This window comes from Cyanistes caeruleus, chromosome 5 (genome assembly GCF_971803275.1).
Source record: "Cyanistes caeruleus chromosome 5, bCyaCae1.hap1.1, whole genome shotgun sequence".
Lineage (NCBI taxonomy): Eukaryota > Metazoa > Chordata > Aves > Passeriformes > Paridae > Cyanistes > Cyanistes caeruleus.
In genome coordinates this window covers 12,365,804-12,390,932 of record NC_141705.1, presented here as the reverse complement: position 1 = coordinate 12,390,932, position 25,129 = coordinate 12,365,804, and the positions used below count along the sequence as shown (strand labels likewise).

The window sequence follows — 25,129 nt, the reverse complement described above, 5'->3', positions numbered from 1 at the left end:
AGGGTTGGGGAGGGAGTAATGGAAAAATGTTATAGACTATTATAGTAATATCCACTGTGATGAAACCTCATTATAAAATGATGCTCAGCAGGCTGCATGGAAACCAATGCTTTTTCCAAGTGGGATTAGATGTTAATTTAGAATGAAGAGGGAAACTAGAGAGCGGCTCACTTGTCTATTGCAGTATACCAGAAAGGCTATAATGTATTTCATCATGCATAGTTTCAGTAAAATCTTTCTACTATCCCCATTACAGAGACTCCCAAAATCTCTATCAGGGGCAGGTTTCAAAACTTGTGTTTTAACCTTGACTGACAATACAAACATACATAGCAAATAGTTCTTCATGGTAAAAGGTGTAGATAATAGTTTAACAGAAGGTGGGCAAGATACATTAGTAAAGGCCTGTCTGAACAAACCAGCCTTTGGAATAAGTCGTGATATTAAAGGCTAAAGTCACTGAAACTCTCCTGCAGGAGAGAGAATAAAGCAAAACAATATCCTTGGGTAAAGGAGAAAAAATGTAAACCTGTGTGTATTAGCCAGTAGTAACTTGCTTAGCCCACAGACCCTGTGAACCCTATAAAAGGTGTGCTAAAGACAGAAATAATCAGAGTTCACTTTTACTTCTGTGAAGACTCGTGAAAAGCTGGTGGTCTCTCAATAAAAAGGAGGTTACCAAGCAGCAAAACATTAGTCACTGCCACATCTGCTTCTATCTATGCTACACAAAGCTGTGATCTGTAGTCATATGATGCATTTAATTTACACTAAATTAAGCCAGAATTGCAGCTTGGTCAGATAGATGTGCAGTCAGGATCAACCCACTGTAACTTGACCTGCACTCCTCAGACAGCTGGGACAGCAGATTTTTCCTGTGCAGAAGATGTTACAATCCTCTTATTTTGAACGGTGTCTTTGAGAATTAACCGACTTAAACTTACCCTTGATTTAAAGAAAGGAAGAGACTGGACCAGGAAAGGGAGGATCTACATTTTTATGAAAGTTAACCTAGAAGCACTGTTGACTAAACACCACCTGGGAAAGCACTATAATTACAGCTGTTAAAAAGGTAATAGCTCTGAATCAGACACTGTCACACACAGATTTTACAGATATTGTCACTCTGTTCCAGGATGATTCTGAGAATGTATCTTTATTAAGAGAGACAGAGGTTGGGGTGTTTTTTCCCAAATGGTAAATCTGGCTTTTGGAAATTATCTGCAGGGTACATCCATGTGTTATTTCCTTCGGTGGGATGACATTTCATTCCAAGCCTAAAGCAGATAGCAATGATTTTCAGCGCTTGCATTAAGACACTAAATTCCATAGGAGAGTCCATGGCAGGGAGGTTGAAATTGATGATCTTCCAAGTCAAACCATCCCATGATGCTGTAACAAAGCTAAGTCACTTACTCACTTACCTATCTGCTATCAGAACAGACTAGTTTATAAATAAATAAATAAATCTGCAAATGAAACAGCACTTATTATTTTTACTTATTGCCTTATTGATGATCCAAGAAAAATTAAATTAAACCAATGAAACCTACTAGTGACAACACAGAGAAACAAAGTGCATAATAGCACATACAAACACAGACAATATACCTTCAGAACTACAGTAATTTTTAATTAGTCATATTGTACATAAAGTATGCAACTGAAAGGCAGTTTTCAATACAACACATTCATGAGTTAAGTTCCTGAACGAATTTTTAATAAATGAATTTTCATATTTTGGAGGAGCACTGAGTCACACAAATTAGCTATTTGATCAGTGTTTTCATCTTTCACTGAATTAAGGGAAAGCAAGGCAAAACATATATGCATTGTTGCTGTCTGTGAGAACATGTATTAACCACCCAGAGTAACTGAGTACTATCACATATCACTACTAACTTTACCTAAAAGCTTCAGTAAGAGGAATTTAAAGAATTACAATCCTCAAAAACCCTTGGATTATTACACAGCATCTTAAATGCTTATTACACCCCATGATCCAGAAAGAAAAGGATACATCCCAAAATTCTCAAGATCTTTAAAAAGTCTTTTCTAATTACTGCTTTTTGTCAGGTAAGATGGAAATTTAGATCTGTTTCTCAGATCTTCTCTGAAAGCCATAATCTGTCCTTCCTGCACCACTCAGTCCCTCTCTCCTGCACACTGCGCAGTTCTGCACTCGTCTGGCTTCCAGAGCAACTGGCTGAATGAAAATAGTAGTGTGGCATTTTCCCATATGCCTGAGTCTCACTTTCCAAATGAACCTAAATTTTAAAGCAATTTCTCTTTTTTAATTTCCGGCACTCTTTCTGTATTTTTTTTTTCCCCTGAAGAAAGCTATTCTATCTAATAAATTAAACCAATAGGGAAAAAAAGTCAGGCATGATATCAGGGCACCAATAAACCTTGTTATCATCTACCTTTCTAAATTAAAACTTTAATAATTGGTGCACATTGACACAATGTTTTTGTCATAGCAGAATTTAGCTTCTCCAGAAAATAATGCTAAGCATCACTGCTTCCTTCCTTTCTTATGTCTAAAAAGTGCCTGAAAGCAAGATTTTCTTTAAAACAATGTAACTATATTTTCCTTGGATATTTACATCTTGTTTTCTATGACAAGTTGTTTTGCACACTTGAGACAGAAAAGTAATAGTTTGGCTTTATGATCAGACCAGCCAATGAAAGGATTTTAAAACTATGCATTTCTAAAAGGTAATAACCTACTAAAACATATGTGTTTTCAAATGCTACCAAACCACTGCCCCAGTTAAAATGTTATGATAAGAATTTACTCAGGACTACCTCATTTTTTTCTCTTGGATTTAACTGCCTGGTTTTTAATTTGTGGCACAACAGTCAATCACAGGAGGAATATTCTTGACACTGCTTTTTGCCAGGAATTTCAAACTTGAATGCAAAAGAAGGTGATCAGGAATAGTCAGCATGGATTCACCAAGGAGAAATCATGCTTGACCAGTCTGGTAGTCTACAATGGAATGGCTGGATGGGTCAGTGATGGGGGAGCAGTGAACACTATCTACCTTGACTTCATAAAAAAGGCTTTTGACATTGTCTTCTATAACATCCTTGTAGGTAAGCTCTGGAAATGGGGCTTAGAGGAATGGACAGTGGATCAAGGTAGATCAAGAACTGGCTGAATGGCAGAACTCAGAGCATCATGACTAGCAGAGTAGAATCTAGCTGGAGGCTGGGGAGCACCAGGGATCAACACTGGGTTCCAGTCTTATTTAACTTGCTTATGAATGACCTTGGCCCTGTTGAGGTGCATCTGGAGAATTGTGTTCAGTTCTGGGCTCCGAAGTTCAAGAAAGACAAAGAGCTACTGGAGGGGGTTCCCAAAGAGGGGGCCACAAAGATGAGAAGGGGTCTGAAGCATCTCTCTTATGAGGAGAAACTGCAGGAGCTGGGCCTCTTCTTCTAGAGAAGAGAAGACTGAGACGAGACCTTGCCAATGCATATAAATATCTTGAAGAGTATCAAGATGAGAGTTCAGGCTCTTTTTTGTGGTGCCCAATGACAGAATAAGGAGCAATGGCCATAAACTAAAACACACGAAGCTTCGCCAAGCCACTCTATCACTCCTCTTCCCAGAGGTGAGATATGCAGTAGGATATGGATATCTATGGATATCTAAAAGCAATAACTGAACTAGGAGAAGATGGACTGACAGCCAACATTACAGCACCTTTCTGTCAAGAACAAAGTATTAGAAATATCAAAAGACTACCTTCTAATTTTTTGTAACTATCTTAGTGGGAATAGGTACTTTGGAGTACTTGTTCCTGAAAATTCATGGATCTCAACACATGCATTTATAAAACCACTGAGCTGACTGCCAAGCTCACCCACTGCAGCTCCTTATGCTTATAGCACTGGACTTAAAGGTTCAGTCAAAGTGAATCCTGCCCCCATTCAAGTTAAAATAAGTATAATTTTTGTGCTTTGGTCAACTCCTTTTGTTACTCATTATCCAATGAGTTCTGATGTCTTCCAACAAAGCTTTTTCACTAGCAGAGTGAGAGTATGTGAGCCCCGGCTCAGTTCATGCATTTCCTTCTCCAGGCTCTCCATAGCTGGCAGCAAACCTACAGCCCAAGAGGACATCCTGTATCCAACAGGGCCCCCAGAGCTATCAAGCAGGTGTTCCCACAAGATACAGTACATGGGAACTAAGGCAGGGCCACAGCTTTTGCTTCACCCCTTAGGCAGCATTAATTAACCCAGCTACACGTGTCTGATGGCCAAACCAACACCAGTAAGACCAACTACAATGCACATCCAAAAATGTGCAAACATATAAATTTTGGATCAGGTATTGCATAAGCATACAGTAAACAACTTTACAGAAGAAATTTCTTTACATGGATCAACAACCAATGACAACAAGATGTATTAAGAAAATATGTACAAAGTTTTGAATGTCTCTTGGGTAAAATTTTATTTCAGAGAAAGCAGTATTTTTCAGGCAAAAGTATGCTAAAGCTAATTTCCATCTGTGATGTCTCTCATCAATTAGAAGGTTCCTTCTCAGATAAATCATTAATACAGGCATATACGTGAGGGAAAAAATAGTTTAGGAAAATTAAATTGAATAAATTGGCCCCACAAGAGTTTGTTACCTTTCCTAATACAGTTTATATCCCACGGGTCACAAAGCTGCCTGTTTAGCAGCTTCAATACTTCTCTCTTACCTCTACACCAGTAAATCTATCTAATTTATTTAGAATTCTCTAGGTACAGTTATTTTTACTTTCTGATACCAAGAAATAATTTCTCTTGGTTTTGTTAGTATTTTTGAACTACAGTCTAAACAGGAAAAGTCGCTATGGCTTTGATTTACTCATCTTGTCAGTCAAGGCATCCTGTAACTGCTGCACAGACCAAGAGTAGGCTGGGAAATAAATCACGTGCTCAGTTCCAGTTAAATGACTTAGAGCAAGCACCACAGCAAAGATGAGGGAAAGAGGTTGAAGATCTCTTCCCCTGGCTGCATCCTCACAGAAATGCACCCAACACACTGCAGAATTTACTTCAGACTGCAATGTACACTTAGCAGGATTTTAGAGCACTCTGGCTGTAATCTCCTCTTTCACAGATTTCATATGTTCATATGTTCACCCATTTCTCTGCACACATATGTGCACAATACACAGATCTGCAGCAACAATCTCAATACACTAGAAGATATTAGTTTTTTAAGCTGAAGAAAGGTGAACAAGTAAATAACCAAGCAGAAGAAAATCTTCCAAGACTAAATACAGTGTAAAAAGACTAGTTATTGAAAATGTTCCTGCAGCTGTCATGGTACTTATGCCTCATTCTTAGTTGAATCAAGAGTTAAACTTGATGCTTACACTTTACACTTCCAGGTAAAGACTGGAAGTGTATCAGAGCTCTTCCTAGTGTTAATGTAATTTTTTTAAATTTTTTTATTTTTTTATTACATAAAAAAATTTATTAAATAAAAAATTTAATTTTAATTAATTTTTTTTTAAAATCAGTGTTATTTAAGGACTCAAAATTAATTCATTCTTCTGTCTATGGTGTAAGATAACTTTATGTGTTCTTTTTAATGCAATTTAAAAAATTTTAATAAAATTCACATTCATATTTCTACAAATAAAATTATACTGAACAAAATAGGAAATAAGATAACTAAAAAGAAAAATTTACTAGTGCAAATGTAATCTGCTATCAACTCGTAAGTCTCCAAATAGAAACACTGAGACACTAAAAATGACAGTGAAACAATGCAACTTATTGACCTCTAAATTATAAAGGGTATTAGCCACTGCTAAATTTCATGGTGTGTTGTTTTAAAAAGCTCAATTAGTTTGTGCCACTTGTTTTAAAATTTGCTGTGATTGTATCAATCAACACCAAGAGAAGTTGGATGAGGAAGCCAACAGCAGAATCTCTGACTTATCTGTTAATTTATCAATACCCCTGACCAGTAAGACATTGGACTTTTTGCTTTAGTCTGTGAAGAAGAAAAATTTCCAAGGAAATACAAATTTAATTGGCTGGTATTTTCTGAGCCTATTGCATCAGTCAAACACGAATTACGGCTTTATAGTTTCTTTTTCCTCTGTAAGAAAAAGGTTCTGAAGATTACATTTGGGATGGTTTTTGAGTTTACTTTGTAAAGTAAAATGTAAAAAATAATACCTTTCAAAGCTGAGTATCACACAAGGATGTTAATGAAAGTAAAATGTGCAGAAATGTTGTTATTCAGGTGTTCCCCATTTTTCACTGATAAAAAGAGAAAAGTCTAAAATAAAGATAGTTTATATAAAGAGAGCACATTTTCAGTGCATATTCTCTGTACTTGGTAAGTCTTTGAGACTCTTGGAACTACAGTATCCCCAGTCAAATAGAGATAAATCCACCTGCACATGGATTCATCTCCAGAACTGCCATGTGCAAAGTCAAATGCATTAATTGATTTTAATAAATAACAGAGTAGAAATAACCTTACTGGTTTGTCCATATTTTAAACAACCTACAGAAATATATACAAGTAACTGCTGATCTTCATAAATACAAATGTATTTGATGAATTAATGGCTTCTCCTATGTGTCCTCTTGATTACTCAAATACCTTTGAACATATGCTGGATAGACAAATATTGATGGATCCATTTCATTAGCAATCAGATGCATCACTGAATAGCACAGAACAATGCCACACAGAACCTCAGCAAATCAAATCAGGACTCCTACACAGCTTCCAGTTAATTGATATTCTTCATATGCATTTAAAGGGACATGCTTTGAATAAAGTGCTGATGTTTGATTTTGAAGGTGATTCCTTTTACAACATACAATTTTCAGTAAGATCAAATACAAAACTCCCTTGTCAGTAAGCTAATGCCATTTGTATTGCTGTGATTGCAAATTTCAGTATCAAACGCACATTTTAGTATCAAACTCTGCTGGTTTCTAACAGTGCTACTGTTGTAAGAATGTTCACAAAACAGAGACAGACAAATACCTTGGTTTTTTCTTGCTGAAATTCTATCTGGATGTTGGTTAGTTTAGTTCGCAGCTCCTCATTAGCAGCTTGCAGGGATTCAGTCTCCATGTCGGACTTCTCTCCCTTGGCACGACTTTTCTTTGACATAATTGTTTTTGAAGTTTAAAATAAAATGTTTGCTCCACGCTGAGCTGTCAGCTAGTGCCTTCAGCTTTTAGCATTTAAGAGTTGTGCAATGGTCAACAAAACCTTCCATCCACCTCTGCCATCATGGGAACAGTATCTCATGGCCTGGAAGAAGCAAAGTGGTTGGAACAGAATTAGTCTACAGCACTGAGCAGAATCAAACATCAGACTTAACATCCATTTCTAAAGCACACTGAATTTCCTTGAATTATACTACACTGCATAGTGTACCAGAGTTTGAAAGAAACAGATAAGAAGTAACATAATATTTCACCATCTCTAAATTCTATCCACTGTATTCTGATGTTCACAGAAACAAAAGTATTTAGTTATGATGAATATAGCATATAAACAGAAATTATATCTTATTCAAGACCTAACTAGAACCATGTCCAGGATTCCCATGAGGCACAGAGAAGACCATAAATTAACTGAGGAAGTGTTTCAGTGGGAATAGTTTATTTTCTGCAGTACGAAGAAAGTATTTCTCTCCCTAATGTATAATGCATAATTGTATTATTCGTAATTATTATCGAGTTTCACATCATCAGCATCTATTAAAAAGGTATCACAAAACTGGAAAAACATTTAAAAAGTTTCTTAAAATATCATATATGTAACCTGCTTATGTTCAGGGCTGATACTGTTTGGAAAGCTATAATGGAAACAAGAAGGTATTTCACTTCATTTTCATTTCCCAATATACTCTAAGCTTAAAAGTATTCAATTGTTTAAATCAGCTTTATGCACTATTCAAGGAGAATATCAACAGCAGACAAAGAACCCTAATTACAATAATTAGGAAATCCCATGATTAGTTTGCTTCACGACTAGCTAGTATAGAAGTTTAATCTGTGGTTTCTTAATTTCTCTCCTCTCCTCTCCTCCAAGAATAACCTGGTGCTCCACAAGACCAAACTGTGGAACAAACGCTATCAAAGCTGAACCAGTTTCCAAACCCATGTCCTCTGTGCATTTTTATATATTTACATAATTTCATCATTAAATTTTTGACAAAGTGGAAAGGTTCCTACTTTAAAACTGAACAACATTACTGGAATATTGTATTTCCATGAAAATTGTTATCAAATTGCCATTAAACAATAATCTGCTCTTCCCAACCTAGTACTGGTGGGGTGTTATTTTAGAAATTGTATGGAAATGAAAATTCTATAGACATACTTTCTAAAGGGGTAAGGACTAATACCTCAGGTATGTAGAGACAACTAAACACCTCAGTTTTATGCTTCTCTTCAAGCACTGGTAAACAGGTGGCGAGTTAAAAATCGTGCTCAGAATGACATATCCAATCAGATGAAAAGTGAACAGAACTCAGGACACTGAGTCTCTGTTTGGTGATATTTCTATTCACTTCTTTTATTTGAAAAGAAACATGAACTTTACCAATTATCTGCTGAAGTAACTTCAGTAAAATAGTTGTTTTGCTCTGTAATGTCAGATATCTTTCCTTCGAAATATAATAATCTATCAAGTTATCCTATTCAATATAATTTTTGGTTTTTCCTTATATTCATTATATGAAGCATTTATATATATAATCTGTAAAAGAAACAGGAACTTATATACATTTTAATTTTATTATGTATCAGGCCTACCTAACAAAACAAAGAAACACTGGTGCTATTGTGATTTTACACATAGTAGCTGGTTCAAGAAAAACAAATCAGCAATATTCTTATAGTAAATTTTAAAAAAGGAACTCTGGTAAGTAGAAGAAATGTGAGGAATTAACTGTTTCTAATAAAGGAGTTTCATGTTATTAATCTATGGAGTTTCTATGATGCTCAATTTACATTTAACAGTCAGATTACCCTTAAAAATTAGAGTTCAGCATTATTCTCTGAAGTACTCTTCAGAATTAAAAAAACTCTCAAGGCTTTGCTCTCAATCTTTTTCCTTTAACTCTCAACATTTGAAAATTGTACTTTTCAAGTAAAATAAAAGCTTAGACCCAGAACCTGAAGAAAATCACCCTCTTCTCTTATAGGCATTGAGGGGGGTGGGGAGAGAAGTAAAAGCACCACCTCCCAACCAAAGTAAACATAATAAATTCTCTAAAACCACAAAACAATAAGATATAACAAAAAAAACACCCAACCAAACTATCAACAAAAAAACCAAACAAAACCCAAAGCAAAACAAAAAAACACAAAACAAAAAATGCAAACCAAGAAACAACCACCAATCAAGCTGCATTGGTGGGTATAGAAAAAAATTTCCATTTTTATTCTTCCCTAGATACATCTTCCCAACCTACCTATTTCAAAAGCAGGAACTATGGCAACACCAAACCTATCTATATACTCAGAGGCACATAGCCCAGACACACAAGGGGCTGAAGCACAGACTGTATCCTGATTCCCAAATGAAAGGCAGAAAGCCAGTGAGCGCCCACATTCCCTCCTAGCTGACTAGCCACATTTAATATTTGGATAAAGGTCAGAACAAAACAAACAAACAAACAAAAACAAAACCAAAAAAACCCCAAACAACCAAACTTGTAAACACAGTGAGAAAAAATGAAGGAAAAAATACTCCACTCTAAGAAAACTTTACTGATGCAGATGCTCCAGCCAACAACCTGTTTATTAACTCCCCATATGTCTGCTGAGAGGCAAATTCACGATGCCACCAGAACACAGCCTCACAATCACTCCATGATTAAAAATCTGAGTTCTACACACTTCTTGCAAACCTTGGAATCCTTTAAATGTATTTTATATTTCACACCAAGAAAAAGGATAGGAAAGAGTAATGGATTCTAAAGCACAAGTCACGTTTTCAGCAGACCCTGGAACATACCAAGTTTCTCACTTTACTTGATAGGTACAAGGGCAATTTCATTGAAGTAAAACAACAAAATAAACAAACTTGATTGTATCCAAATAAACTATTCAATAGTTTGGGGGACTGTATGTAAAAGATCAAAGTATTTAAAATTATTTCTCTTACAGATGCTTTGGGAAATCCATTAAAATCTTAACATAGTAGAAAACAAATCAGCTGAACAATGCCCTAACTTCCAATTTCTCTTCTATTTTTTTAGCCAGTTTAAAAGTTGCTTTTTATAACTACCTCAATCTCTTCCCTGGTTTTATCAAACAAGATCTCAAACTACATAATTAATTGCTATATGATGATTCTAGATGTTAAATACCTATAAAACTTATAAGAAAAGAAAAATCAGTTACTGCAGAAAAGTTAAAGTGTAGCATCAAAGAATTTTGATTACATAAGGGTAAGGAAAAAAGTAACCCAATACTTTCTACTGAAAAGGAAGTCAATTTAAAGAAATGCAAGTCTTTAAACATGATCCTGTACAAAAATATGGGGAGAGTCATATCTTTAGTGAGTTAGTCTTTCAGTAACAAACAGTAATCAACAGGAAAAGTAAGCAAACCCATAAAATCAAGTAATAAATATGGATAACATGGTAACACAAAAAAATTACTAAATTATATAATGAAAAATTCTGAATTCCAGCCTTATTTTAGACTTCAGCAACATTATTCAGCTGCAGCACAATTTGGAAGGTGAAATTGTCAATGAGTCATCTCCGCTGAAACACCAAGCCATAACTCAGGTACTGGAGGAAAATAATAAAGGCTCTTCATCCAGACACTATCTCGACATAAATAGTGTGCCATTCTACCTCAACTTTTTTATTTTGACCTTATAATTCTGCAGAGCCTAATGCAAGCTACCCATAACCCTCACTGTGCTTGTGAACATGAGACGTAAGTACGTTCTCAGCATAGCACAATTCTGTACATTCAAGAAGTTTAAAATAAATTTTATTACCATAGTATCTGACAATGACAAATGCAGTGGACACAGGCACAGTGTTAACTTCAGAAGTAACTTGCAATTTACCTATGTTATAATTTTAAAAAGCAGTGATAACCAACCAGTGACTGTCTGGGAAAGACAATATTCATAGCTGCCGATGCCCAAAGCATATTTCTCACAAGGTTCAGATGACCTACATTTACTGCTTCAGTTCTCAGTTCTATGTAATAAAACGTGACTGAATGGATAAAAGCAGAAGAACCTCTAGAGGAGTGCAAAATAATACTCTTCCCACCAATAAATCTAAATGCAAATTATCAGTATAGTTTTCTAAGTATATTGTAGACTGGTCACCTTTCTGATACCCCTTTGTTAGCCACCTACAAAGACAGATCTATTTCTGTAACAGTAGAACCTTTGAGGGTTATTTTAAATCATAGCCTGCTTAAGGAAATAGAGAGTTTCCTTACAGTAGAACACTTTGTAAATGTCACTTGTTTTTTTCATGGATAAAACCAGAAAAATCTCTATTGTTAACTAACAGCCCACATTCATTTTTTCAGATTCACAGTCTAAAATCCTGAGCCATTCTTGCTTTAATAAGAATATACCTTATAGGGCCACACTTTATAGAAAGCAATCACCAAGAAACTAAGCATTTTTTCACTGTTTTTTTGCCAAAAGACCTCAAAGTAAAAATCCTACAGAACAGAGCTTTCCTTGGCAGAGATTAGAGTGTAGCATGAGTTAGGCTTTTATGACACTTGCTCAGATTTCCACAGCAGGTGACATCTTGCAGATGAGCACAGGATCTCTAAAGCAGCCAACTCTTCTGTCCAGGTTAGTAATTGCTTCTGTATTTTTTTCAATGGCATCTCAGCAAAGATGATCTGTGATCCTGTCACTCCACAGTCTTTCAGAAAATTCCCTTAGGAATCAGTACCCAGGTTTTAACTTCCCACCACAAATCACTGCCTTCCAGGTCCTTATATAGCAGCTAAAGAACTAATGTGGCAAGTTCCTAAATGAATTTCACCAATGTATTAATTTCCTCTTCAGTGAACTGGTTGCCTGTGACGTGTGCACCTCTTAAAATATATGCAACTAAGATATGTATCCAAGTCACTGAACACACACACAAAAAAAAAAAAAAAAAAAATTTTTAAAAGTAAATATATCAAACTCATTTAGACCCTATGCACACACACACACACGTGTCTATACCTTCTAGTAACAACCATGTGACACTAAATTTTTGTTTTTGATTTGTACTACTCCATACAACTGAATACCATGCAGTATATTAATGGCTTCATTCTAGTGAAAGGACATAAATAGCCCACCAAAAGAAATAAAAAAACTAGCTCTTAGTTTAAAAGGAATTATCACAAGTAAAAAGGAATGTCTGAGCCAAAGAGGACACAGCACAAGGAAGGGAAGGGATCCTGCACTACACAATACTTTCATACCCTCGGAGTTACTGGAAACTTAACCTTAATCTCCTCTCAGAAAGAGCTTAATTCCAGAACTTTTTTATTTTAAGTAAATAAAAATTATTCACTGGCTTTAATGAATGTACATTATTAATATTTACCCAGTTTCACTTCTAGCACTGTTTCAAGGATTTATCAAATCATTAATCATTGAAATCACTCTATTAGCCCTATTAAAAGACAAAGTGCTACACACAGGAGTCCTGTGAGACACATAAATAAAAGAGACACTAGCACAGAAAGGCAAAGTTCAAATGCAACTAAAAATGGTAAAACAGAACCCTCCCTCCACAAGCTTCACAACTCAGCTCTGTTACACAGCCATAGTGCTTCAGGGTTCACTGCACCTGCGGAAAGGCAGGCAGTTCCCTGATCCCTGGGCCAGTTCCTTTCTTTCCAGCATCGAGAGCACACCTGACCCAATGCCTCCTGCCTGGCACAGTGCATGAGCCCCTGGACCTTCTCACTGTGCCCTGGGTATGATGCAGGGAGATCCCTGTGCCCTCACTGAGGAGCAGCATTCCCATTAAAGCAGAACATTTAAGAGCAAAAACAAAAGGAGGAAGAAAGGGCAAGTTACAGCATTTCTCAGTTAGGGCTAGATAAATGGCAAGTACAGAGACAGATTCTCATATCTTTACTGACTATCACTGACACTCCACAAATATAATCAACCTGTCAAATTTAGGCTTTTGGATTATACTTTGTTTAGCTTTGTTTAGCTATTCACCTGATTTTTGCAGGAAGCTTCCTTCAGGTATTTTTTTAAACCAATCATTATTATTATTTTTACTTTATTGTAAAGTCACTCTGGGAACTGGCTGATGCAACTGCATCACCTGGGATAAAATATTTAAACTGAGTGTTTTAGCCAGACAGTAGCTTCTTTCCTCTCTCAGCTCTCTGAAAGGAAGCTGTGCAGTGGCTTCAAACTACAGGCAGTAAAAAGCACAGCTAGATACTAACACAGCAAGAGCCTGAAGACAAACTTTTGTTTCTCTCTCTGGTTAAACAGGACAAACATGACAAAACACAAGAAAAGCACAGAGGAGAAACTGCACACTGTGAACTCTTTGTGCAACCATCTTCCAATATCCACAAAGAGAGAACGCTTCACCACCGTGAGAAGACTACAAATAAAATACCCTTCTGGTAACTGCCAGCAAATTTGATTCAAACCATTCCAGACTTGTTGGAAATGTTGTTGGCAAGTTGGCCACAAACTTAGACAAATGTGCTCTCTGAAGATGCTAAAAGTTGAATGTGGCAGCCATGAAGAGCTGCAGAAAATACATTTTTCCAGATACATTATCAATATCATAATTTTAAGGATAGCATCCCCCAGAATGTTAAAAACCAGACTCATTCAGTCATGGTTCACTTTAAAAAGTGGGAAACAGGCAAGCAGATATAAGTACAAAACTCCAGAAATATTCTGTGATACACCACTATAGACTGTGACACTTTCTGTTGTCCAGATTAGACTGCCCCAAAGTATTCTGAAGCTCAGGAATTGATCAGTGCACACACACACACACATATACATACATATATATAAATACATGGAAATAAAGCTTCCTAAACACTTCCTAAATTTGGGATAATGTTATTCAGAACCAGACTTCTTGCACATGCAACTTTGAGCGCTTTGGTATGCAAGTTGTGAATGCAACTTATGGGGGTACACAATTTATGGGGGCACAGCATTGCTAGCAGTGTATCCTAAACTGCTCAGTGCTGTAAAAGTCAAGCTGATGATTAAGAAATGATTTGTTATTCATTCTGAAGAAAATATCCTTATTATTATATAACATCTCTCCTTCATTGAGAAATCAAAGATATTATTTCACTATACTGTTTCAGAGAGCAGATTGTGAAGATGGTACAGTGTTTTGCAGAAAGTTGAGGCTAAGACATGTCACCTAAAGCTTACAGAAGTCCCAACAGTTAAATGGAAAATGTTTATGCTTCATTGCTTCAGAACACAACCTTCTTCTTGCCATGGTGCCTGCAAAGAAGGCTATTCTCTGGAAGGTCTAAATGCCTGTAAATCATCTGTGACCATGGACAAAAATCTTTATTCAAGTTATACTATCATGTAAATTTGTCACAGTTGCAATCCCATCTATGAATCCAGTTGTGTAAAAATATGTTCATATAGTTTCTGCTATTAATTGATCTTGGTGTTCAGTTCTCTTCCTCTTCCCACCTCATCCTCTAAAAGAGGTGGTAGAGGGAAGCCTCAAATTTAGGTTACTGGCAATGACTTTACAGACAAACTTAGTCTTAATGAAGACTCGGTGAAAAAATATGGAAACAGGTATTGACAAAAACTATTTTTCTACACCATCTCCCTCAACTTTAGGTGAAAGTGTGAAAAAATATTTTCCTTTAAGGATAAGGTTAGCACAGCTATGGTAGTAACACTGTAATTTTTCATCTGCTACACAGCACAGGTATAGGGGAACAGGTAAAGGGGAAATGCTAAAATGCTGCCTGTTTCAGTGCACAACATGAAAACCAGGAGTTCTTAAGTGAAACCATGCTCATTCCCCTCCCAGGCTAATTCAAATGGCTACACTACAGACACATACTATTTATTAATTCTTTTGCCATAGAGACATCTGGAAACATCAGAAAGATCTTCACTAACACTTCCCAAGTGTTGTAAGGAATTAAGAATAGAAAATTACTTTATGTTTGCTTTGAGATGTGCAAGTCTTCACCAGGAAATAACAAGGTTATATGTTTCCTTTCACTATCCCAGAATGCACATTTTTAATTCTTACACTGATAGTTGGAAGTTAATTGAAATGCCCAAATACTCTCTACCTCTCTTCTACTACAAAATCTCACGTTTTTGTCTTGTGTTGTAATAAGACACAGCAAACTTGTATAAATATAATATGTGCAGATGTGCACAGGATGGGTTTCCTTCAGAAAGGATAAGTTGAAGGTGTTGAGATTAAAATCACTGTCCTTCAATATTTCTTCTTCTAGAAATCAACGTTTACACAATGCTATGCATAAAACAGGATTTCCCCCACATGTATACATGTATTACCACAATAAAATCCCATTCTCAAAGCTATTTAATATTCAAAACATCATTTGGAGCTATTGACATTACAAACTAATTGAATCAAAGAGCTGAGAAAAACAAATAGAAAGCTAGAAAGGCAACCATGACCAAGAAAGAGCCTACTTATCAAGAAAAAGCAGCAGGCATGTAAAACTGGTATATCCTAAAGAATTCTCAGAACTGCCAAGTTTATAGCCTTTCACTACTGTTTATTGAATGCACACCACATAGGCTACAAGTGTCTCACAGTTCATACCTTTTCTCCCCATTCATACTCATTTATGAACATACAAGGAGCTTCAGAAAAGACTGAAGATCTGCTGTGCTTTACTTCAGGACAGCAAGTCTGATACATTTGAGAGCCCTTTCCATGATGTCAGGAAATTCTGCTTAGTTTTCTTTTTAAGACCTCTTGCAAACAACACACAGATGATTACTTTCAGATAACTAAGTGCAACGTCACTTATCTCAACACAACCATTACCAGCCACAGACTTATCTAATGGCAAAACATGTGTGGGAATTCTGCCAGCAGCTGCACAGCCACAGCCACCCAAATCTACTACCTTGTTACATCTGCAAGTAAGAAAAATTCTTTAGACACAAGCATGTAATAGTACTTGTTTTCTGTGTTTGGAAAATAATGGATCTGTAATCACGTGGCAGTGAACATAAGTAATATTTGTACAGAGGATTAGTCAGCACAGATTGTTTGTTCAAAGGATGCTAAGAAAAAATGGAAATGTGAGAGCAATACTGAAGCTTATCTCAGTTTTCAGCATTCACAGAAAGGGGGGAAATATCAATCTTTGATAGATTCCATGTTCAGTCAGCAAAAGAAAGAGCAAGCCATTTAGAAAAATGTTCCTGGCCCTACTGCAAGGCCAGGCATGCTGTAGCAATCCTAAATTTTCACAGAAGCACCCAGTCATTCTCTAAAGCAAAGTGCCAGCTCACAGCTGCATGATATAGCAGCACCATTCCTGCTTGAATCCTTGTGTTTGCACTTTCAGTCTGAGGATACATTTACCTTCACAGAAAGCCAAGTGATAATAGTCATCAGCTAGGTTTTGAGTTGAGCCTTTTAATTCTTTCCAAAACCAGCATAATTTACTTCCTGTTATTATTAAGTAGATATGGAGATAATCTTTTTAGATAAATCTCTGACTGAAGCTCCTCATGCATTTACCATTAAGTGTTAAACCCAGTCAGAACAAAAGGATGAACTACCCTCCCAGGTACAGAAGAGATAATTTAGTAGTCACATCAGTTTATCTGTTGCCCCCAGACCAAATTTAGTTATGAAATTAGAAATTAGAAATTAAAATAATTATTCTCTATAGTGAAAGTTAATTACATTTGCAAATATTAAATTATTTTAGACATAGATTTTCACCCTTTATGTTTCTTTATAATGACTATGCTATAATGAAATTCTGTGAAGTGTTAAAATCAAAGATACTACAATGAGTAGTAGCTGTATTTGAGTGTCCTGGAAAACAGATGGGCCCTAAGACTCATTCTCTATCCTACATTTTTTACTTTATTCTTTCCTTGTTCGTGACTTTTTTATTAATGATCATGCATTCTACAGTTGTCAGTTCCCACAGCACTTGCCTTATTTAGTGTCATACTTTTCTATTCAGAGAAGGAAGTGTTCACTGTGCACTATACTAAATATAACAAGGTATATTTCAAATCAAGCAAAGTTTGTGAGTAGCAAAGAGGCAACAATTTCAATATGTAAACTATAAAACAGCCATTGTGAAAGAGTATTTCCTGGGTTAGTGCTGCGTTGCTTTTCTTTCTGTATTACAGCTTTCTGGCAAACCTCAATTATAATCTCAATATCTTTCTAGATAAAAATGTCTTTTCTAGGGATCAACAGCATTTTGTCACAGAAAGAACAGTTACATTGAGTGGGGGTTTACTATTTCCTAATATTTCTAAGCCTAAGAACTCTGTCATCACTGCAGGACTACCACGAGATGAGAATACCAAAAAATAAGCATGGGGTTAAACTGCCATCTTTACCATACTTCTCTAAGAGGAAGAACAGGCAATTTCAAGATGATCCTTGAAGCAAACAAAATACTATCTTGGGGTATATGCATGGCATACATAACTGCCTGCTGAATACCCAGATACCATAAACATTATAAAAACATAAAGTCAACAGAACGTTGGGAAAGTTGGTCAAAGAAGCTTAGCTTTCTTGACTGAGATCAAAGCAACTAAAGCCCTTCTTCACTAATGGTGACAGATATAGCTGAGGTAACACTGTGGTCAACTTAGCAAGTGTAAGATAAATATAAGACATTAAGCACCCTTCTGTACAGCATATCTTAGATGTCATGGGTGGTGATGGGGGTGGGGGGGGGGCAGGGAACAACCTAAAAAAATTAATAAAGAAAAGAAATCACAAGAGAGAAAATGTTTATATCAAGAATCTGTTCAGTGAATCCAGAAAACAACTCTGTAAAGAGAATGAAAGCACCTCACAAAAAGACAAAAGCTTCATATAGATTTGGTTTATTATATTGCCTGCGAAATCTGGTTGTGTTTAAAAGTCTCTCTCAGTACAAAAATAACTTCAAACTTGAGGCTCCAAATGATACTGTCTCTAATAAAATGATAGCATCATATCTGTATGGCAGATTTATTCTCTTCCTACCCAACCAACATGCTGGCAATGCACTATACCTTTCTCTTGTTCACAGATTTCTGAGGAAGTAGTGTTTGATTTTAAATTAAAGATGTGAAGACTGAGCAGCACCAGTAACTAAGTCACAAGCTGTTTGTTCTGGGACTTTCCACACCACAGATCCTAGTCCTGTTGGAGCGTTCTCCTTTTCATCAGCAAGGAGGGCTTCCTGAGCAGTATTAGTGACATCATCTGTTAAACAAAAGAAAAGAGATTTAATATAAATCAGATTTCATTAGTAGATTTGATGGTAGCAATGCAGTGGAAATTTATTTACACAGGGTAACAAAATGCAGCAGCATCAGGTGTTATATAAATGTGCAAGTGTGGCATCTTCTTTCCATTAAGAACACATATGGTTCCCTGCTATGGTGGCCCCTGCTAGATGGTCCTCAGTGAAAGCAGGATGGAAACTGCTAATTTTCCTGGCAATTAGATAAGATCAATCCAGACTGTTAACTCTGCCTAGCTAACACTAGATTTATATTCCATTTCAACACAAGTTATTGGGTATTGGGATATCTAAATTGTCATGGTGGCCACCTATAAATTTGCACATACAAACTGTCACTGACATGAATTTCTATAAAGTATAAAAGTATACCAACATAAGCAAGTTATCATGTGTCATACTGAAAGGAAGACAAGACTTAAATTTTAGAAAACCTGAATTCTGTTCTTGAAGGTAATGACCACCATCTCCTTTATGAAAACAATCAAAAGACAATGGACAGGGCCTTGATTTTGTCTTATTTCATATTTCTTTATAATACTTCAATGTATTTTGATCACAAGGGGAAACAACAGAAGTATTTGAGTTTTTGTTGATGTTCACTGCATGTCAATTTGAATTGGTATTTCCCATGCACAGAAAAAAAATTACAGAAATTAAATTATCATTATGGCGATATCTTCATGGAAAATATCACCCTGAAAGCTTAATAACTGTAAGCAATTCAAGTTCCTTAATGAGTATCATCTACCTTAGTTTTCCTAGTCTATAAACACCTTTAACTACACCTTTGACTGCAAAGTGAAAAAAAAGAAAGTCAAGTCTCCTCAGTACTAAACTTTCTAGTGGTATACCCCTGGTGTTAGAGGTTGAGGACAAGTGAATTGAACAAGCCAAACAGATTTAAGCAATGTCTTAAGCAGACATGGCCATATGGGGGTCCCCAAAGCAGAGGGTTGGCAGACACAACACAGAACAGGTTAAATTCTTTGCCTTTTGGGCAAGAGAGCTGGAAGTCAGACAGAATTCTATATATGAACTGTGCTGAATTGATGGATATAACTATTATTGCGTACAATGTTCATATCTTCACAAAAAACTGTATTTAACATAAAATACATCACGACTGCATCCAAAGGTACCAGTCCCAAAAACAGAATTTCTAAAGCACATCCCTTGCTAGAAAATACTGCATTTCTCTCTAGGGGTTTGTTTAAGGCAACACCATGTATTCTGCTAGTGGCTTAAAACCTAAATCCTCAGGGAATTTACTGGCTTATTTGTTCAATAAAGACAGGCATCTAGGCAGTAGTTAATGGAGAAAGGAAATCTGCATACTCATTTCCTTAGGGCCAAATTCACTGCTGTGAGAGAATACTTTTGAAAAGGATGAAAGTACAGCTAGGGCCAGATCATGGCAGAAGATCAAAGTGCTGAACAGCTTAGTTGGCATATTTAAGTAGCACAAAACACTGGAAAAGAGGAATTCAATTTATTTATATAGTAACAAACCTCCTCAGGCCAAGCACCTCTATTTTTTATGACGTCAGATATGTCTCACTTCGCCTTATCTCCATCATCCTTTTTGAGTTGTCCTATTCTTAAATATTCCAATATTGTTATTCCACATAAAACATTTTGCTGCTTTCTTCTGCCCTTCAGTTAAAAATCTGAATACATCTGAATAAAAGGGAAATAGACGGTTTTCCCATATTAACATGCAATATAGAAACACCTAAGACAAAGCAAGAATTTACTTGTAAAAGGCAAGTAGGCATCAATCAGGCCAATAAGATGATAACAAAGCAGGCCAATACCCACAAGAATCAAAAGGGGAAGAAACCCAGAAAACTGCAGCTCTGAATTGTAAAGCTTTCTGGGTAATTTGTCTACATTGAAAAATGTACTAATCTTTTAGCCTATCTACTAATTCTGTAATACCAATTCTTCTTAGCAGTAAGTTACTTGATCCTTAAAAGCTTACTGTTAAGATTAATAGTTTTTTTATTTTCCTAGTAAACTTGGAAATAAAAAGTATCTTTTATTTATGGCCAACTGGCCATAATGTAGCAAGAATAGTGTTTACAGAAGTTCTGAGACAGGAATGAAACAGAGATCTAGAACGTGTGTAAGTTACAGTAATAAGCATAAATAAAAAGTAGTAGTATAGTGATGTGACAATATCTGCTTCCAAAAGTGGATGCTTCAGTAGCATAGCATATGAATGAGATTTAAAAAGAAGATTAATTGGAAATAAGTCCTGCAAAAACTGGGGCAAATTTGAAATATTTAATTACTCCAGTCAGTACAAGTGGTTAGAGTGCTATTCACCGTGAATTACCAGCAACCACTGGAAAACTACAACCTAATAATCCTTCAGTAATCTTCCTATAGCTTCTTAAAAGATATGGTAATACAAAAATAACTTAAAATAATTGGATACTTAATTTCTCATTTCCAGTAACTGCTAAGCTAAATCTATTTCTAATGGTGGAGAGGAAGGAAAAAGAGGAGAAGCTATTACTGTGGAAATATATCTATTAATCTACAAACAAACAGAACATAAACTACAACTGCTCAAATTAATTCAGAATGCAGAATATACCACCCTCGCCAAAAACACCTCAAAGAACCAAAACTATTATAGAAATAATTTGACAGATGAGCTGATGTTTGATACATTACTAATTTCACTCAGTGCAGTGAAGTCACCAACATGTTCATATCCTGTAGTTATGGCAGCACTTGCTAAATAAAGAAAGTTGATTCAGTTATGTTCTTTATCATATAATGGCTCTCTAGAAAAAAAATAATGTTATAAAAATGAAGGGTTTTCTCTATGGAAATAACTAGTAACACTTGTCAACATTTCCCAAATAGTTAGGAAAGGATAGAAGATACTAGAGACTGTTTGTTCAAGTTTTTAATATCAAACTGTAATACATAAAATCTTTGGTCAGTGTTCTGTTTTTCACACTTTTACCTCCATCATGTCAAGTAGCACTTCATCTTGAGTGCAAGATAAGTTTAAAAGTATGAGAGTAAACACTGATGCCAGTCTCCAGCCTTTCCTTGAGATTCCCAAAATAGACAAAGCACTCAGGTTCTCAGAGATTTTAGCCAGATCTGTTCACCTGGGACATGTTAGTCCATTTTAACTCTTAAACAGAGTGCATTACTCTCAGAAGTTTAAAAAAAACCCAAACTACTAAGGTGTATAGCTAGTTTAGGTTTCTTCTTGGAAAGCAGAACAGCTGAGGACAATTCCTCTGACAACTGGGGTAATGTTGTGTACAGTACACATATGCAGGGTCTGTGGACTGTAAGGGCTGGGGATCTCGAAAGAACACCTTGATCTGTAGAAGAGCTGTACAAGAGCTTCCTTCTGTCCAACACACCTCAAAGAGAAACAGGTAGGGTCCAACTATACTCCCCAGAGCAGAAAAAAGAGCAATCACATCCTTGCATATGGTAACAGAAAAGCAGCTTCCCTGAATGGTTTGGAAGGCCTCCCTATGTCTTTGTACAGCTGATCCACATTTTGAAAACTCTTTGAAAACAAGGCATTTTGGCTTTAAAATGACTAAGCATAAAACAAGATTGACCCAAAAAAAGTCAGTTTCTTTGGGAAAACAGTGCTGAACACATCTGTGAGTTCTCTGCAGTAGTTGCTAGAAATTTCAGTTGACAGATGCTTTGTAATGAGAATATGTACATTACCACTGGCTTTCCATTAGAAGTTATTCTAATCGACAGCTCGAGGAGGCGGGGGAGGGGTTCTTGCATACAACCTCATGTTCAAGGATTACAGAAGCATATTTATTTCTATGACATTTTACTGTGGTGCCTTGTATTCTACTCTAAAGCCTTCTATCCATAATATTAATTTTATTTACAACTTTTTAAGAGAACTATTCATCAGGCATGATGCAAGGAGACTGCATCTTCCCCTTCCTGCTCCTGCTCTTGGATTTCTATGACTGTGATACTTACTTTGGTACCAGATTTCCTAGGGATTCCACATTATTATTTACATATAAATAACTGGAACAGATGCAGCCCTTCATGAATGAGACTTAAGATTTTGAAAACCAGAACCTGCCAGCAACATACACTTATACCCAATATACATCACTTGCTCTCTCCTTTACCCATTCAATGTCTGCCTAATACACAGTATTACAACCAGAAATGTGCTGCCTTCTTCTATGGCTGCACCAAAAGCAGATTGGGAAGAAAGAAAAAATAAAGAGAAAAAAAGAATAGAAGAAGAAAAAAAAGAGGTACTTAAAAAAATCCCGTGAAAGCAAAAACAATCTAAAGAGAGGCTTCAATGTGAATGCACCATGGCCCAAGGAAGAAATAGCACAGATCATGCCACAAAGTCATCCCCTTTCAACACAAAAACTTATCAGCAGAAAAATCCTGTGGCATGACCTTTATAGTAGATCACTCTACATATCCTGAGCAACGCACACTTTGAAAAATGTGCAGCCACAATCTCCATTCTTTACATAGTGAACAAACTTAAAGAGCACAAAAAGACTTCAGAAGCTTCCTTTTACTTCTTATTTTTAATATCAACTTTGAAATTGATATGGCAGAAATCAGACATGATAAGCAGAAAGTTCTTAGCTACAAATACTTCTTTCATTGCTACCAGAGAATACTGATGAAAACTTTGCTGATCTGTTTTAAACCCTTTACTGCAAAATATATCTTTAGTGGACAAAACACAGAACTTTTCTTTGGATATTAGAAGCAATGACAGATACAGAAGCAGTCATTCACTTTCCTGCCTCCTTTATATTACATCTTTCTGTTTTGGCATCCCCATAATAAGGAACCCTTTGGGATCATTTGAACTTGTCAGCAATGGTGGATTACCAAAATTAGGTCAACAATTTAAATTTGTTTCCATGTTATTCTTTGTGCCTTGCTGCAGATTACTATCCCACAAGTCCCAGATGGAGAGCCTACCAATGACTGAAACAGTGCTTTCAGAGGAATTGGTATCACTCCTGACACCTTGCTGTTTTAATTGGATTGTCAATGCAAAGAAAAATCTTCCCATTCTTTCTCCTCTTCTCTGAAGTAGGGGGCAATAGGAATTCTTGAGCATGTGTTTCAAAAGACTCTGAGTGTGACTTGCTTCTATGGTTGATTTAAAACCATAAAACACTTTTGGAAAGTAAGCTAATTACAGCGTTTACTAGATTTTATATAATAAATAGAGTGCGCAAACTGCAGGACAGTGTTGCTTCTGCATGCAGAATTAGGCAAATCTGTATTCTCTGTGTTACACAGTGCTTATGTGTAATAGTCATACAAAAACTTTTTCAGAAATTAAGATGAACGCAATGAAGTAGTAATTGGAGAGAAAGCTATCCATGTAAAATTATGTCTTTCAAGCCTACCTAAAATTAAATAATAAAGTAATGAATTACATTCATATGAATGTACAGTCATACATAAATGAATTAATTACGTTACATTATTCATTACATATCAAACACACTAAAGCTTTTAAAAAACAGATTCAATGGGCTTTCGACAGGCATGGCCAGAGACTACACAGCCTTACTAATGCTAAGAACCAGTCTTTTTATACCTTTTAAAAAAACATAAAATGTTTTTCCCAACACAGATTCCTTTGTTGAAGGCTAAGCCTGGTGACACCTCTCAGCCTGTTTACAAATGTTCATGGGCTCTTCTTGTTGCCAGGTCTGTCAAAGGAGCCAACCTACTCCCTAGAGGCTCTCCCATCCAAGACCCTTTCTCTCACACAAAATAAGCTTCTAGACACATTCTATTCAGAAAAGTGGTCTTAGGCTACTCAGACATTGCAAAATAGACTATTCCTCAACATTAACATTAATTTTTATGTTACCATAGGATTCATACAAATGCAAAAGAGATGGGAACACCGAAGTTTTATATAATCATCCATAAAGCATCTTCCTACAAAGTATAAAAGTGAGGGGTAACACTTCAGTAGGAGCAATGTCAAGTGCTATAAGAAACTTGCAGGAATTATTTTCTTTATACAGTCTTAAACACCAGTGAGTTTTGAGAACTTTTAAGAACAAAATAATGCTATTCAACACACCCTCTTTAGGCTTTTTTGACTGATGAACAGATCCAGAGTCTCCAGCTACACATAGGCTTCAAAACCAGTTCTACAGAACTCCCATCCCTTGGCTTGACAGCTCTTGCTCTGTCTGCCTGTGCTACACCAGCAGGGAGTCAAATGCAATAAGAACTGAAGGAGATGTTGTGCCATTGCTCTGCTTTGCTTTGTGCTCATTGGCAATGCTCTGCTTCCACATCAGTTTCAAGCTACCGAGTAACTATTTTTGTCCTCTGGACTTACCCAGAAACCAGTTATTTTGCCTTAGTGTTATTACTCACAGGCATAGGCTGGTGCAGTGAAGGTTTAAAACACTATTTTTCTTCCCTACTCCCACACACAGTGTCCAGTGCTGCCTTATCAAAGTGATGTAAGATCACAAACTCACTCTTTTCTTCAATATTTTTGATATTAAAGATTTTCCTGTTTTAAAGCCTGAATGAGGATTCTTCATACATTTCACCAATAAAACAACTACAAGTATTTGTA

At 36.1% G+C, this 25,129-nt stretch overlaps 1 protein-coding gene across 8 annotated transcripts in view; it reads right to left on the bottom strand.

Annotated features, from left to right (window-relative positions):
* JAKMIP1 (janus kinase and microtubule interacting protein 1) overlaps nucleotides 1-25,129 on the bottom strand; it is a 142,255-nt gene that overhangs the window by 70,198 nt on the left and 46,928 nt on the right. For 7 of the 8 annotated variants that reach the window (XM_086889234.1, XM_086889228.1, XM_086889233.1 and 4 more), the window contains 2 exons: nucleotides 18,278-18,470; nucleotides 7,022-7,294 (listed from right to left, as the gene is read on the bottom strand). In XM_086889234.1, coding sequence (XP_086745360.1) covers nucleotides 7,022-7,150 — 129 coding nt within the window. In that variant the 5' untranslated portion in view covers nucleotides 7,151-7,294; nucleotides 18,278-18,470. Of the gene's footprint in view, nucleotides 1-7,021; nucleotides 7,295-15,830; nucleotides 16,030-18,277; nucleotides 18,471-25,129 lie in introns of those variants that run through there. The other variant, XM_086889232.1, reaches the window with a different exon arrangement.